The 15637-nt window shown below is 44.3% G+C and overlaps 1 protein-coding gene across 1 annotated transcript in view; it reads left to right on the top strand.

Moving 5' to 3' along the window:
• dpep1 (dipeptidase 1) overlaps window positions 1–13553 on the top strand; it is a 97449-nt gene extending 83896 nt beyond the window's left edge. The window contains exons 8-10 of the mRNA XM_085991641.1: window positions 1709–1784; window positions 2824–2959; window positions 11306–13553. Of these exons, the coding sequence (XP_085847767.1) occupies window positions 1709–1784; window positions 2824–2959; window positions 11306–11467 (374 nt within the window). The 3' untranslated portion in view covers window positions 11468–13553. The remainder of the gene's footprint in view (window positions 1–1708; window positions 1785–2823; window positions 2960–11305) is intronic.
• The last annotated feature ends 2084 nt before the right edge of the window (window positions 13554–15637 follow it).

The raw sequence follows: 15637 nt of genomic DNA, 5'->3' as shown, positions 1-15637 counted from the left end.
GGAGCCCTGGTAACATTCTGGTAAATCTGCACTGCACTCCTTCCAAGGCCAATATATCCTTTTTAAGGTGCAGTGCCCAGAACTGTACACAGTACTCCAGATGTGTCTAGCCCACTATATCCACAGAACATTCTTAATTTTCAATGAGATTTCTCTGTTACCTTCCGTTCTTCAGCTGTTACCTTGTTGTGTAAGTCTGAATTTTGGCGTCTGCACTGATGTGAACAGCCACAATATACTGCTGGGGAAAGGCATGTACTGTATCAAGACTCCTCTTTGTTTCACTGGGGAACTTATTACAAATGATAGTTTTTTTTTTTTAAAAAGAGTGCTGCTGAAAAGAACTGAAGGAAAAAGGTGAAAAGGAAACAAAAAGAGAAAACAAAGAGCATTTCAATTCATAATTTAAAAAAAAATTCCATCATCTGAATATCATATTGGGAATAACTTCTCTTTAATGTAACTTTTCAGAGCTATGTTTATTTTTCATGAGTTCTTATTTCAAAATTACAGTGACTTCGGGCTGACAATGCCACTTCCTGAACAGCAGGAACTAATGTTGTTTTTGTGTGAGACCACAGAAACACAGCTGTGCAGAAGAAAGTTTAGTGGGGGTGAAATTGGACCTTGTGTCCGTTTTTCAGGCACAGAAAAGGGCAAAAGATGGCAATTTTATGGGGCTATGTCCCGCACCTGAACCATGCCTAAAGTATGTCTGACACCGTATTCGCTCAGGTGATAGATATATAGGCGTCCGTGGAGGCTGTTTGAAAGAGGCGTTAGGCCCCTTGCGTATGCTAACATGGGGCCTAATGTCTGTTTCAAGATCCCGATTTGATATTCGTCCAGGCGGGCAGGCAGGCTGCGTTTTTTTGGGGTTCTTCTGCGGCCTAACCAGCCGTCTTGAAAGGGATTGCTTCAGGTCACCAACAAAAAGGAACCTTTTTTTGATTTGAACTAACCTTAATGGTCACGATTGTGTTCAATTTCGCCCCCACAGTGTCAGAAAATGAACTATTGTAGTCAATTAAAATATTTTAAAACTGCATGATAAAGATTTTGGAACTGTACAAGCTTTAAGTGAGTAAAGACTGAAAAGGCTAATATTTCATCCCATTTTCTGTTGCAATTATTATAGTGTTCCTCTATGACTCACATAGTGTTCTAGTTTAAATTATTGATCAATAAGTCTTTGCAAACATTGAATGCAGTCTTGTGGCAAACTCTTTGTCTGTTAACGGTAATGAAGTTATTTGCTGTTTTTTTGAAAAATTTTATTTGCTTGTGCTGATTTTTTGGTTAAGTTTCTATTTATTTTTCTAATTTCTACCCCTGTTCTTCATCTGCTTGATCTGGCACATTCACAGTCAAGAGCATGGCCTCCCAGGTTGTTGGCAAAGCCCCATTGAAAATGACCTCTCGGAGCTACCAAGTATCCTCCCAGGTGTGATTCCTCCACTTGTCCTTCTCCCCCCCTCTGTTGGGAGGTGCTGCAAACTCTGCACAGCCCTCCCCCACTCAATGTGGTTCAGGTCAGCAGTTATGTGGAGCAGGATTCTAAACTGGCACCACCCCAATCTCTGGCTGGGAGCTCTAACACACCACTATCAGCTTCCTCGTGGTTTTGAATTGAACTATTATTATGCTTAGTGTAATGGAGTTCAAACATGATTGAAAAAAAGTCATATTTTTCAAATCATTTCTACAGATCATTTTGACTACATCAAAAAGACTGCTGGCTACCAGGCTGTAGGATTTGGTGGAGATTATGATGGCGTCTCCAGGTAATACTCCATATCTATCTAGCTTCCAATTATTACGCTGTCTACTAATCTAGAATTCATTTGCATTCGCTTAGAAAAATCTATTCTGTTGCATATTAAACCTTTGGAGGCTCAATGCAGAATTGGTTTGAGCGGGCTGAAAAATAAACCTGGGCTGCTGTAAGAAAGGTTTGCATAGTAGCGTGTAAACCCACTGTGAGGAAACCTTTACACTACTACTGAAAAAGTATATAATATCTCAGTTTTCAACAAGTATGATTTTGGAAATAAATAGAATATTAAATATAATGCGAACTGACATAGAACACTGAAATAAAAACATGGAGAACTGAAAATACACATTGGGTGAGAGTGCATTTGATGTTTCGGCTGAGACCCTTCATCAGGAGTCTTCAGTAACATTTGTAGTATTTTCTGTTTTTATTTCACATTACAGCATTCACGGTTTTACTTTTTATCTTAAAACTTTCAAACTTATCTTCATGTATGGTGCAATTCTAATGCTTTCAGCTATTAAACAGGTAGAAAAGTCTAATCTAAAATGGCATCTGCACTATTCAAAAGGGTAATTGTCAAAGCATTACTGCAACATTGGTTTCTGCCGTTTGAATGTTACTGGAATGGAACCAGGAATGGTTATCCTGTGTCTGACAGTTGGCTTGGCCATGTGTAAATTGCTTGACCCTGAGGCAAGAAGAAAATAACAAGTTCCTATTTGTCATTAAATCACCCGAATAAATTTTTGGAAAATGTAACTATTGAAGTAATGAGCTTACAGCTCCCTTATAGCTTGGCGGGTAAGAGCACATCCTGGCGCGTTACTGAGACATTCAGAGCACAATCCAATTTCCTTGTCTGTGGTAAGCAGTAGGGACACTACATGTGGCCTCCAAGTCCCCAGGGGAAAAAATCAGTCAGAGTCTCTGTTTGTACCCCCTTGCGGAAAGTGCAGGTGTGTGTGGACAGCAGGTAAGCGCAGGATTGGACTGCCTCACCATCAACTAACCTGGTTACAGTTTATATTTTTTTCATTTTGAAGAGTTCCTGTAGGTTTGGAAGATGTATCCTTCTATCCAGATTTAGTAGCTGAACTACTGAGGAGAGGCTGGACTGACATAGAGGTGAAAGCAGCTCTTGGAGAAAACTTTCTACGAGTCTTTCAGGGAGTGGAACAGGTGAGGGTTACCTGACATATGCCATGTCAAAAAGTGATTTCACGGCCCTTATTTTGAGACGATTACCTTTAAAATGGCCCGGGTCTCATGTTGGCCAGCTGGGGCTGAGCATCAGGCTTGTTCCGTTGGCCCCACATTGACCCCAGTCGAAATAACAATTATTTTGTTGCCACCTTTGGTACAGCTACTTTCACAAGTTGAGTCAGAGTGAAGTGAATCTCACTCACAAACCCATGCACCAGCAAAAATGTCATCTTCACCTCAGTTGTTATTTTAGACAGTGGTTAGTTCAAAACAACAGGATCACTGCAAATACAATTTAGCAACCGATCCATTGTTTTTGTACAGCAACCAAATAGATCATTTCACCCCAGACACCGAGAAAAACAATTTGTTCATACACCAAAGCAAATAGTAGTAAAGACAAAATTTGCAATGAAAGAGATAATTTGGGAATGAACTGATGAATGAGCACATATTCATCCTGTAGTTCTGAGATGAAATGCTGGATTCGTCTAGATGAAATTAAAGAAACCGTGTGATTGTGAAGAGAATCAAGGGTGATGGTTGTAAAGGTGCTGCTGAAGGTACTGGAGCAAGAGTCCTGTTGTGTCTGTGTATAATAAGACACAGACTGCAGGAGAATGGTACAACAGGTGTTTACTCAACGTGGCTCACACGGGAACTGATCTGTACAGATTACTACTCAGTGCTATATACAGGTGTGGTCACTGCCGGTACTGCAGTATACATGAGCTGTAAAAGATAGTTCCCCCCTTAAAGGTACATACATTACAATTCCTCCCCTTTTAGATTAACAGTACGATAACACTCATTTAACAATTAAATATCAAACTAATTACAATTAACACTTTTAACATGCAACATTAGCTGAAAATAGTCTATTTATATATTCAGTCTTTGGGGAGGCTTCCTGATCCTTTCTGGATAGCGCCTTTCCCGAGTGTCTTGCTCTTGGTGCGGAGGCGATTCTGGCCCCCTGTCGTCAGTTGGTTCATCAGCTTCCGATGCTACTGTTTCTGGGGTAGATGCGACCTGTACGTCGGGTTCATCACCAAGTACGTATGGGCGAGGCATGGGGTTGACTTGTTCCTGTGACTCTAGGATCTGGTCAGCATGGCGTCTCATGATGCTCTCCCCAACATCCACTGGGTACATTAGGGGGCCCTGCCGTGTGCATATCGTTCCTGGCTGCCATTTTTCTGTTCGGTAGTCGCGGGCCAAGACTGGTTGCCCTACATTGAAGCTCCTTGTTGGCTTCTCATGGATGTGCTGGAATTGCTTACTCTCAACACCTCTTCGTACGTTTGGTCTGAGCAAATCCAGGCGAGATCTTAACCTTCGGTTAAAGAACATCATGGCTGGGGCCTGGTTGGTGACTGCATGTGTCGCATTCCGGTAGGCGAACAGGAAATTGTCCACCTTGTGCTGCAGCGGAATGTTGTCATTGTACACAGCCTTTATTGCCTTCTTAAAGGTTTGTACGAACCTCTCAGCCAATCCATTTGTGGCTGGATGATACGGGGCGGATGTGTAATGCCTTACCCCATTCTTTTTCAAGAACCTCCGGAACTCTTTGGACACAAACTGAGGTCCGTTGTCGGAGCAAATCTGTTCCGGCAAGCCATTCCTGGCAAAAATGGTCCGTAGGACTGCAATAGTTTTCTCCGTGGTGGTGGAGGACATTTTAATGACCTCAGGCCATTTCGAGTGCACATCCACGGCTATTAGAAACATTGAGTCCATGAATGGACCAGCAAAATCAATATGCACCCGTTGCCATGGAGATGAGGGCCACTCCCATGGGTGTAGAGGGGCCTGTGGTGGTGCATTTTGGACTTTCTGGCATCCTGAGCAACTCTTGGTCAGGTCCTCGATTTGTTTATCGATTCCTGGCCACCACACATAAGCCCTGGCTAGGCTTTTCATTTTTACCCCTCCCAGATGATCCTCATGAAGCTCATTGAGCACTCTATCCCTTAACTTGGGTGGAATTACCACTCGGGATCCACACATCAAGGTCCCCCGGCACACTGACAGCTGTTCTCTCCTTGTCGAGAATGCTGGCAACAGTGAGTCGCCATGTGCTGGCCATCCCTTCACGGTCAAATCATATACCCGAGACAGTGTCGGGTCATTTCGGGTTTCCTTTTCGATACAAGCATTAGTTACCGGTAGGTATTCAACTATAGTCGAATGGAATATTTCGACAGGATCCACTGCTGGTGCTTCCTCCGCAGTAGGCAGTGGCAGGCGTGCTAGCCCATCAGCATTTCCATGCTGTTTCGTGCCCTTATATTCAATCTCATAGTGGTGCGCCCCTAGAAAAAGTGACCATCTTTGTAGTCGTTGCGCAGTCATCACCGGAACGCCCTTCTTCGGATTAAAAATGGAGACAAGAGGCTGGTGATCAGTCAGCAAGGTGAATTTCTGCCCGTGCAGATAGTGATTGAACTTTTTCACTCCCCACACTAGGCTGAGGGCCTCCCTGTCAATCTGGGCGTAGTTACGCTCGGCTGAGGTTAGTGATCGTGACGCAAAGGCTATTGGCCTCTCTGAGTCGTCCGAGAATTTGTGCGACAGCACCGCTCCAATGCCGTAGGGTGACGCATCACATGCCAACCGAATTGGTAATGCTGGGTTGTAATGGGCCAATACCTCTTTCGATGTGATTAGTGTTTTGCTCTTCTGGAAAGCTCATCTACATTCGTCACTCCACTTCCATGGCACCCCAGTTTGCAGTAGGGTGTTCAGTGGGTGTAGTATTGTAGACAAATTTGGCAAGAACTTATGGTAGTAGTTTACCAGCCCGAGGAACGACCTCAGTTGTGACACATTTTCCGGTGCTGGAGCCTTGACTACTGCCTCAATCTTCTCTGGGGACTTATGTAACCCCTCTTTATCGATAACGTGGCCACAATACGAGATCTGTTTTCTAAAAAACTCGCATTTGGGGCGGTTGGCTCGGAGCCCATATTCCTGCAATCTAGTGAGCACCTGCTCCAGGTTGGCAAGGTGATCACTGTCATTTTCGCCCGTGACCAGGATGTCGTCCAAATAACACTGGGTCCCTGGGATCCCTTGCAGGACTTGTTCCATTGCCCTCTGCCAAATAGCCGGAGCTGATGCTACCCCGAATACCAGCCGGTTGTATTGGTAGAGACCTTTATGGGTGTTGATTGTGAGGTATTTTTTTGATGCTTCTTCTACCTCCATTTAAAGATACGCCTGGGCCAGATCAATCTTCGTGAAGCGTTTCCCTCCAGATAGCGAGGCGAAAATATCTTCAATCCGCGGAAGTGGATATTGTACGGTGTGAAGGACCGGGTTCACTGTTACCTTAAAGTCCCCACAGATGCGAACCTTCCTTGGTTCCCCAGGTGTGCTGCTCAACGACTTTTTCATCACCGGGACGATGGGTGTAGCCCACTCGCTCCAGTCTACCTTGGACAGTACACCTGAACGTTCCAGACTCTCCAGCTCTGCTTCAACGGCTGGGCGGATCGCATAAGGTACCGGTCTGGCCTTAAAAAATTTTGGGCTTGCGTTTTCTTCAATTTTAACCGTCGCTGTCATGCCTTTTAGTGTTCCGAGTCCTTGCTGGAACACTTCTTTCGCATCAGTTAGGATCTTTGACAGTCGCCCAGGTGTGACGTCGTCATCCTTTTTGTCAGCCACAGTCAGTGCCTGTATGGAATGCCAATCCAGTTGTATTTTCCGGATCCATTCACGTCCCAGTAATGGTGGTCCTCCATCTTGCAATACATACAAGTCTAGTTTTGGTGTTTCCTTACCGTTATATATAACGGTCACCCTTATTTTTCCTTTGGGGTAGACTTTTTGCCCCGTGTACGTCTTCAAAATAATTTTTGTGTCTCTCAAGGGTATATGTGAGAATAGCTCGTAGTCCCATCGGTTTATGACTGTTAGGGCTGATCCTGTGTCCAATTCCATCTTTACCTGGACTCCTGCTATCTTGAGAGTGACCCAAATGGTTCGGTGATCCTCCGTTGTGATCACATTATGTAGTTTCAGACAACTCAGTTCCCTGCTTTCGGAGTCGTTATCACTCTTTTGTTCGTCTGAACTATTCTCCATCATCTTATGTACCTTCTTGTACTTTTCTTTGGTAGGTTTCTTATTGCTGGTTTTCTTTCCCGACCTGCAGACTCGTGCTATGTGTCCTACTTTTCCACACTGTCTGCACACTTTGTCTTTGAACCATCAATCATTCTGGTCGTGTGTTGTTCTGCCGCAGCGATAGCACTTCTCTGTTCTATATGACATTTCGTTTGTGCCATATTCTTGCGGTCTCTGTTGTATCTCTGCAGCGCCCCGTGCTGCTGCTTCATATGATACCGCAATGCTGAAAGCCTTGTCCAGCGTAAGGTCCTTTTCAGATAAAAGCCGTTTCTGGGTTCCTTCACTTTGAAGCCCACACATAAACTTGTCCCTTAAGGTATCTGCCAGTCCCGCTCCAAACTGGCAGTGTGTCGATAGTTTGCGCAGTTCTGTTAAATAATCAGCATTGCTTTCATCCTTATGCTGGTTCCGTTTGTGAAACTTGAATCTTTCTGCTATCAGCAGCGGTGTGGGGTTTAAATGTTCCTGTAGTATCGTTACTATGTCTTCAAAACTCTTTTCCATTGGCTTCGTTGGGGTTACTAGATTTCGTAATAACCCATACGTCTTTGCACCCATTAAATTTAACAATACCGACGCTTTCTTGTCATCTGACACCTCATTTGCCTGGCAGTATACCTCTATTCGTTCGACATATGTCGTCCAATCTTCGACTTCATTGTCAAACGCGGTGATACTGCCACTCTTCGGCATTTTGGGTGTGGTTTAAAATGGCGTCTCCCAATGGCTTAAAATGGCGTCTCCCGCGCTTTCCTTCCTCCCCCGCTGCTGCCAACGCCGCTCCCGGCGGTTCTCGTGGCAATGGCGGCGCCCTGTAGGTTTCACGCACTTCTCCTGCGCTGCTGCCAACGCTGCTCTCGGCGGTCCTCGTGGTAATGGCGGCACCTCGCGGGTTTCTGCGCGTCTCTCTCTCCCTCTCTTCGATGCTGCTCGGCCCCTGAACACCGGCTGCGCCCTGTGCGCTCTGCCCTCTCTCTCCCCCGTCAACGCTGCTCGGCCCTTTGCTGTGCCGCTCGGTCGGGCTCTAGCCCGCCGCTGTCCGGGAAGGGTCTGCGCACTACCTGTTGCCAGCCCGTTTCGCTGGACCACCTCAACTGGAAAGCCAAGCCTGGCTCTCGACAGCCTCCCCCGCAATTCTCGAGTCTCTGCTGGATGACTGGGCGGTTGCCCGTGGTCGACGCCCGAGTCTCTGGCCTTGACCGCCAATCCACTGATCTCCAGGAACTAATCCCTGGGAGGTGATGCAGAGTTGCAGGTAGGTTCGAACTTGCCTTGTCGCCAATGTTGTGTCTGTGTATAATAAGACACAGACTGCAGGAGAACGGTATAACAGGTGTTTACTCAACGTGGCTCACACGGGAACTGATCTGTACAGATTACTACTCAGTGCTATATACAGGTGTGGTCACTGCCGGTACTGCAGTATACATGAGCTGTAAAAGATAGTTCCCCCCTTAAAGGTATATACATTACAAGTCCTATTTGTCTATCCAGCAACTTCTCGCTCTCTATTCTCTTCATGGCAATGTGTTACCCTTTTGAATAAGATATGAGAATTAACTATTCAGCAGTCCATGATTGTGCCAGTACTATCCAGCCTGTGATGCCAAAAGTGTGCAGTTGATTTGGAATATAATAGCTTTTGACTTACAATTTATTCTGTAGTAGTGGATCAAGGGTTCGCGAGAATCAAATAATCATTTGCAACCTAGATAAGCTATACATTCAGCTTTTATCTATTATGAAATTGGATACATGCACTGACAGTAGTGGGAAGTGCAAGATAGTAGATAGTAGCACTGAATCTGGTCAACCTTTGCCAGTTTTCTAGGTTGGCATTTACGTATATGTTAGATTTTAAAACATTATGATAAAGGGAAAGTCTTTGATGAAGTAACTGAAGATGGTTGGGCCAAGGACACTTTTTTGAAGCTCGCCTGCAGCAATGTCCTGGGGGTGTGATGACTGGTCTCCAACAACTGCAACCATCTTCCTTTGTGTCAGTATTGACTCCAACAGCTGGAGGACTTTCCCTTTGACTCTCATTAACCTCAATTTTGCTAAGGCTCCTTGGTGCCATACTCAGTCAAATGCTGCCTTGATACTGAGGGCAACTACTCTCACCTCTCCTCTGACAATCAGCTTTTGCATCGATGCCTGGATCAAATCTGTGATGAGGTCAGGAGCCAAGTGGTTCTGGTGGAGCCTAAACCGAGTGTCAATGAGCAGATTATTGATGAGTAACTATTGCTTGATGGCACTATTAATGACTCCTTCTATTATTTTACTGTTTATTGGGAGGAAGAAGATAGGATGGTAACTGGCCAGGTTAGATTTATCCTTTTTTTGTGATTAGGATATAACTGAACAGTATTCCAGATTGTTGCATAGATGCCACTGTCATAATTTAACTGAATCAATTTGGCTAGAGAATTGGCTATCTCTGGTGTAGAGGTCTTCAGCACTACAGCTAGAGTGTTGTCGGGCCCAAACTCTTTGCTGTGGCTAGTGCACTCAGCTGCTGCTTAATGTCACGTGGAGTGAACCAAATTGGCTGGACACTGGTATCTATGATGACGGGAACCTTGGGATGAGGCCAATTAGGCTCGTCTACTCAGTATTTTTGGCTGAAAACACTTGCAAACATTTCAGCCTTGTCTCTTACACTCACATTAGGTAAAAGTAGCAGCCATCTATCAGGCAGCAAGATACATTTAGCAGCAGCTAAATTAATTTATTTTTTAGTGGCGTTGGCTGAGGGAAGACGAGCTCCTTATTTTTCTTCAAATAATGCCATGGGATTTTTAACATCCACCGGAAGAGGGCCTTGGCTCATCAGAATGAATGTATCAATTCTGCACTCCCTTTGAGCATGACTTCCCGCTGATAATAGGGGATTGGTCAAATTTTATTTTTTGATTTATTCATTCACAGCGTCCGCTTTTATTGCCCATCCTTAATTGCCCTTGAGAAGGGGGTGGTGAGCTGCCTTCTTGAATCGCTGAGTCCGTGTAGTGAAGGTACTCCCACAGAGCTGTTAGGTAGGGAGTTCCATGAACTTGGAGGTGGTGGTGGTATTCCCATGCGCCTGCTGCCTTTGTCCTTCTAGGTGGTAGGGGTCGCAGGTTTGGGAGGTGCTGTCGAAGTAGCCATGGCAAGTTGCTGCAGTGCATCTTGTCGAAGGAACACACTGCGGCCACTTTGCACCAGTGGTGAAGGGAGTGAATGTTTAAGATGGTGGATGGGGTGCCGATCAAGCGGGCTGCTTTGACCCGAACATCTCATCCGAAGCATGACACCTCTGACAATGCAGCTTTCCTTCAGTACTATACTGGAATATCAGTCTAGTTTATATGCTCAGAACCTGGTGGTTTAAACCCTCAAATTTATGATCAAAGTCAAGTGTATTACAACTGAGAAAATGTATAATATTAGCCTATCAAACTAAAATAAGCAATTAAAAAATAATTTGAAATAAAACATTTAAAATTAAACTTTTACTTCTACTCACCGTGGCTTCCTTTTTCCTATTCTCGCTTCCGTATTCTATTTAGATATTGCCTTTTCTTTTATTATATTTCTAATTTCAGTACCCTATTTTAATTTCTTTTAACTTTCTTTAAAGTAACTTCATGTACTCATTTTTTTCTCTGTGTCTCCTAGGCCCCACCATCCATTTTGGAGGCAGGCCCCTTATTGTAACTATTGGTTTCTGATTGGATGGGACCAGTTCCAAATGCTCGTTTTTCATCTAGTCAAGGCCCCAAAGCATAATGCTTGACTTAGGACAAGAGCTTTTAAGCAAAATAATTCAATTGCAGCACTCCAAGTCTTAGCTTAAATGTTAATGCCAAATATATATCACTTTTCCGTTTTTATATTCGATGTCCCACTGGGTAATATAAAGGGTTATACATATAATATGATTTGCATGATGCCCTCTGTAGAACAGTCCATTAGATAGAGGGATATCAACATAAATTTGGCAATAGCATTGAAGGTACATGTTCAATATGTTAAACCTCTGAATTTTATTACCATAGAATTCATTATTTGCTACTATTTCAAAAAGTTTGCTATTAGTATTTTAGGTTAGAGTTACACTTTAAGCAAGGAGTAAGTTCTACATGGCAATTAACTGGAAAAGTTAAAATATATATTTGTTTCTGTTTGTTTTTTTAGGTTAAATCCAAATCTACTGGAGATGATGAGCCTATTCCTTATGAACAGGTTAAGAATCAATGCAGAACTGGCTATGGCTATCAGAACAATAATGGACCACCACTGGTGCTGTTGCCGACAGTTGTCACATTAGTTTACCTAGCACACTATTTATTAGTGTAAGAGTTGAATAAGGTGATAAAGGTACAACAGCAGCCCTTAAACATGAAAACTACCCAGAAAAGACTATGGCCCAGAACTTGGTGTCGGGGGCTTGCCGCGCGTGCAAGCCCCCGATGTGCACTTACCCGGCGCGCCGACATCTGAAACCTGGCCCGCAGTGGATTTCCTGTCAGTGGCCCGGTTCCGATGTCGGCGCGCTGTGCTAACCTGACCTGTGCGGCTGGGATCAGGTGAGCACTGTTCAGCCAATCAGGGGAGGGGAAACTTCATTCATAAGTTTGAGAGTAAGAACTGTCAAACTCATGAAAAGTACTGCACCCCAAAACACTACTTAAACTTTAAATAACATTTTAAAAAACATCCCAATCATTAAATTAAGTATAAATAAGTTTTAAAAAATAATTTAAACAATTTTTTTTTTTGAAAAAAATAAATTTTTAATAAAAAGGGTCTAAAACTAAACTTACCTTATTGTAGATTCTTTAAAATAATAAACCTGTGGAAAATTTTTTTCTAAATTGCACTAAAACACCACTTACCTGTAAAAATAAATACTTACGTGTGCTTTTTACAAGTGTAAAGACCGGAGGCCTTTACACATGCGCAAATCCCCCAAAACAGAGGAAATCCAAGACGCACGCGCTGCCCCCTACAGCGCACGCGCTAGCCTCTTCACCTCTTGGGTTAGAGGAGAGGAAATGCCGGTTTTCAGCGCATGCGCCGTGCATCCTGAAAACCGGCATTTCCTCCGGCCAGACGCGTGAGTACCCCTTCCGTACTCACGCGTTTGGGGAGGAATTACTGCCCCAATATGAATACAAAGAAAAGTTTAGAGATAGAATTTCCACAGGGATTCTTCCAATCTCCCACCATAGAAATCCTGAAGATACAGGCATTGGTGCCTGGTTAGGCCATTTCTGTAGCATTCCACGTGGAAAGTCCATTCCTTACATTTTTGACTGCATCCTTCCATTGTCTGGATGCCTCCAATGACTGATTTATTTAATGGCTTAAACTATATAAAAGCTGAAAAAAATGTTTTTTTTCTGTTACTCATACCTCACAGTTACTCTGGCTATTGTAGTTCCACAAGAGTAGAGTGAAAAGTACAACTTCCATTGTGCAACTCTCTCTCTCGCCCTCTCACACACACACAATTTCTTCACAGGAACCAGACTCTCTGGCCCTCTCTACCCAGACGAGGATTTCCTGGTTGTCTCTGGGTATTATAGTTCCTCTCATGCAGAGTGAGAACAATTCCTATGATGCAGCTCTCTCTCACACACAAACCTACACCTAAAATGTTGCAACAAGACCTGGAATTCCAACACCAAAGGTCAGGTGAAGTTTCCGATTAAAGCTCAAGGCTCCAAACTGAGATACAGTTTGTGTCTGAAGAAAAATTCAGGCATTTATTTTCTCCCTTTTAATTTAAAATACAAACATATATTTTGTAAAGCCATAGTGCAGTGTTGTCACACAGTATATACAGATGAATATATTGGTATACAGGAAACTCTTTATTATCCGGCACCGACGTGGTGCCGGTTTATCAAAAAGTCTGGATTACAGAGAGGTATAGTTAAAAGGTAGAGAGCTCCATACACCAACGAATCCAGGCTTCCCTGTTGCTTAGCAACATGTGCAGGAACTCCGGCCACAGACTAAGCATCCCTGTTGCTTAGCAACAAGTGCAGGAACCCCGATTACACAGCCACAGATCCAGGAACTGCCACTAATATGAAGTAAAACTTACCTGAACCTACTCCTGAATTTTGCCGGTTAACAGAGATTTCCAGTTATTTAGGTGCCGGTAAATCGAGAGTTTCCTGTATTTAGGGTTGTGTCATAGAGTCATAGAGTCATAGAGTAATACAGCACGGATAGAGGCCCTTCGGCCCATCGTGTCCGCGCCGGCCATCAAGCCCTGTCTAATCTAATCCCATATTCCAGCATTTGGCCCGTAGCCTTGTATGCTATGGCATTTCAAGTGCTCATCCAAATGCTTCTTAAATGTTGTGAGGGTTTCTGCCTCCACAACCCTTTCAGGCAGTGAGTTCCAGACTCCAACCACCCTCTGGGTGAAAAAGTTCTTTCTCAAATCCCCTCTAAACCTCCTGCCCTTTACCTTGAATCTATGCCCCCTAGTTATTGACCCCTCTACTAAGGGAAAAAGCTCCTCAGCATCCATCCTATCTATGCCCCTCATAATTTTGTACACCTCAATCATGTCCCCCCTCAGCCTCCTCTGCTCCAAGGAAAACAAACCCAATCTGCCCAGTCTCTCTTCATAGCTGAAGCGCTCCAGCCCTGGTAACATCCTGGTGAACCTCCTCTGCACCCTCTCTAACGCAATCACATCCTTCCTGTAGTGTGGCGACCAGAACTGCACACAGTATTCCAGCTGTGGCCTAACCAGTGTTTTATACAGCTCCATCATAACCTCCTTGCTCTTATATTCAATGCCTCGGCTAATGAAGGCAAGTATCCCATATGCCTTTTTTACCACCTTATCCACCTGTTCCGCCGCCTTCAGGGATCTGTGTACTTACACACCCAGATCCCTCTGACCCTCCGTCTTGCCTAGGGTCTTTCCATTCATTGTGTATTCCCTTGCCTTGTTAGTCCCCCCAAAGTGCATCACCTCGCACTTTTCCGGGTTAAATTCCATTTGCCACTGTTCCGCCCATCTGACCAACCCATCTATATCGTCCTGCAGACTGAGGCTACCCTCCTCGCTATTTACCACCCTACCAATTTTTGTATCATCCGCGAACTTACTGATCATACCTTTTACATTCATATCCAAGTCATTAATGTAGACCACAAACAGCAAGGGACCCAGCACCGATCCCTGTGGTACCCCACTGGCCACAGGCTTCCAGTCACAAAAACAACCTTCGACCATCACCCTCTGCCTTCTGCCACTAAGCCAGTTTTGTATCCAATGTGCCAAGGCACCCTAGATTCCATGGGCTCTTACCTTCTTGATCAGTCTCCTGTGCGGGACTTTATCGAAGGCCTTACTGAAATCCATGTATACCACATCCACTGCGTTACCCTCATCCACACACCTAGTCACCCCCTCAAAAAATTCAATCAAATTAGTCAGACATGATCTTCCCTTGACAAAGCCATGTTGACTATCCCTGATTAATCCTTGCCTCTCCAAGTGGAGACAAATTTTGTCCCTCAGAATTTTTTCCAATAATTTTCCTACCACTGATGTTAGGCTCACTGGCCTGTAGTTCCCCGGTTTTTCCCTACTACCCTTCTTGAATAATGGTACTACATTAGCGGTTCTCCAGTCCTCTGGCACATCCCCTGTGGCCAGAGAGGTCCTGAATATATGTGTTAGAGCCCCCGCAATCTCTTCCTTTGCCTCACACAGCAGCCTGGGATACATTTCATCCGGGCCTGGGGATTTATCCATTTTTAGGCCAGCTAAAACCGCCAATACCTCCTCCCTCTCGATGTTAATATGTTCGAGCATATCACAGTCCCCCCGCCCTATTTCTATGTCTACATCGTCCTTCTCCATAGTGAAAACAGATGCAAAAAATTCATTTAGAACCCCTCCTACATCTTCCGGCTCCACACACAGATTTCCACTTTTGTCCCTAATGGGCCCTATTTTTTCCCTAGTTATCCTCTTACCCTTAATATACTTATAAAACATCTTCGGATTTTCCTTTATTTTGCTCGCCAGTGTTATTTCATGGCCCCTCCTTGATCTCCTAATTTCTTTTTTAAGTATCCCCCTGCACTTTTTGTACTCCTCTAGGGCTTCCTCCGTCTTTAGCCTTTTGTATCTACCAAAAGCCCTCCTTTTTTTCCTAATCCATTCTCGTATATTCCCTGACATCCAAGGTTCCCTGTGGTTTTTGGAACCACTCTTGACCTTTACGGGAACATGTTGCCATTGTATGATCTCAATCTCCCTTCTGAAAGCCTCCCATTGCTCCGATGCGGATTTTCCTACAAGTAGCTGATCCCAGTCCATTTTGGCCAGATCCTGCCTTATCCTATTAAAATCGGCCTTCCCCCAATTTAGAACCTTTATTTCCGGCCCATCCCTGTCCTTTTCCATGACCACCTTAAATCTTACCATATTATGGTCACTATCACCAAAGTGCTCACCTACTAGCACTTTTTCCACTTGGCCGGCCA

The sequence above is a fragment of the Somniosus microcephalus genome, chromosome 6 (assembly GCF_052327205.1).
Source record: "Somniosus microcephalus isolate GS21.2 chromosome 6, FLI_Smic_1.0, whole genome shotgun sequence".
NCBI classification, from domain to species: Eukaryota; Metazoa; Chordata; class Chondrichthyes; order Squaliformes; family Somniosidae; genus Somniosus; species Somniosus microcephalus.
This window is presented reverse-complemented; position numbering and strand designations above follow the sequence as displayed.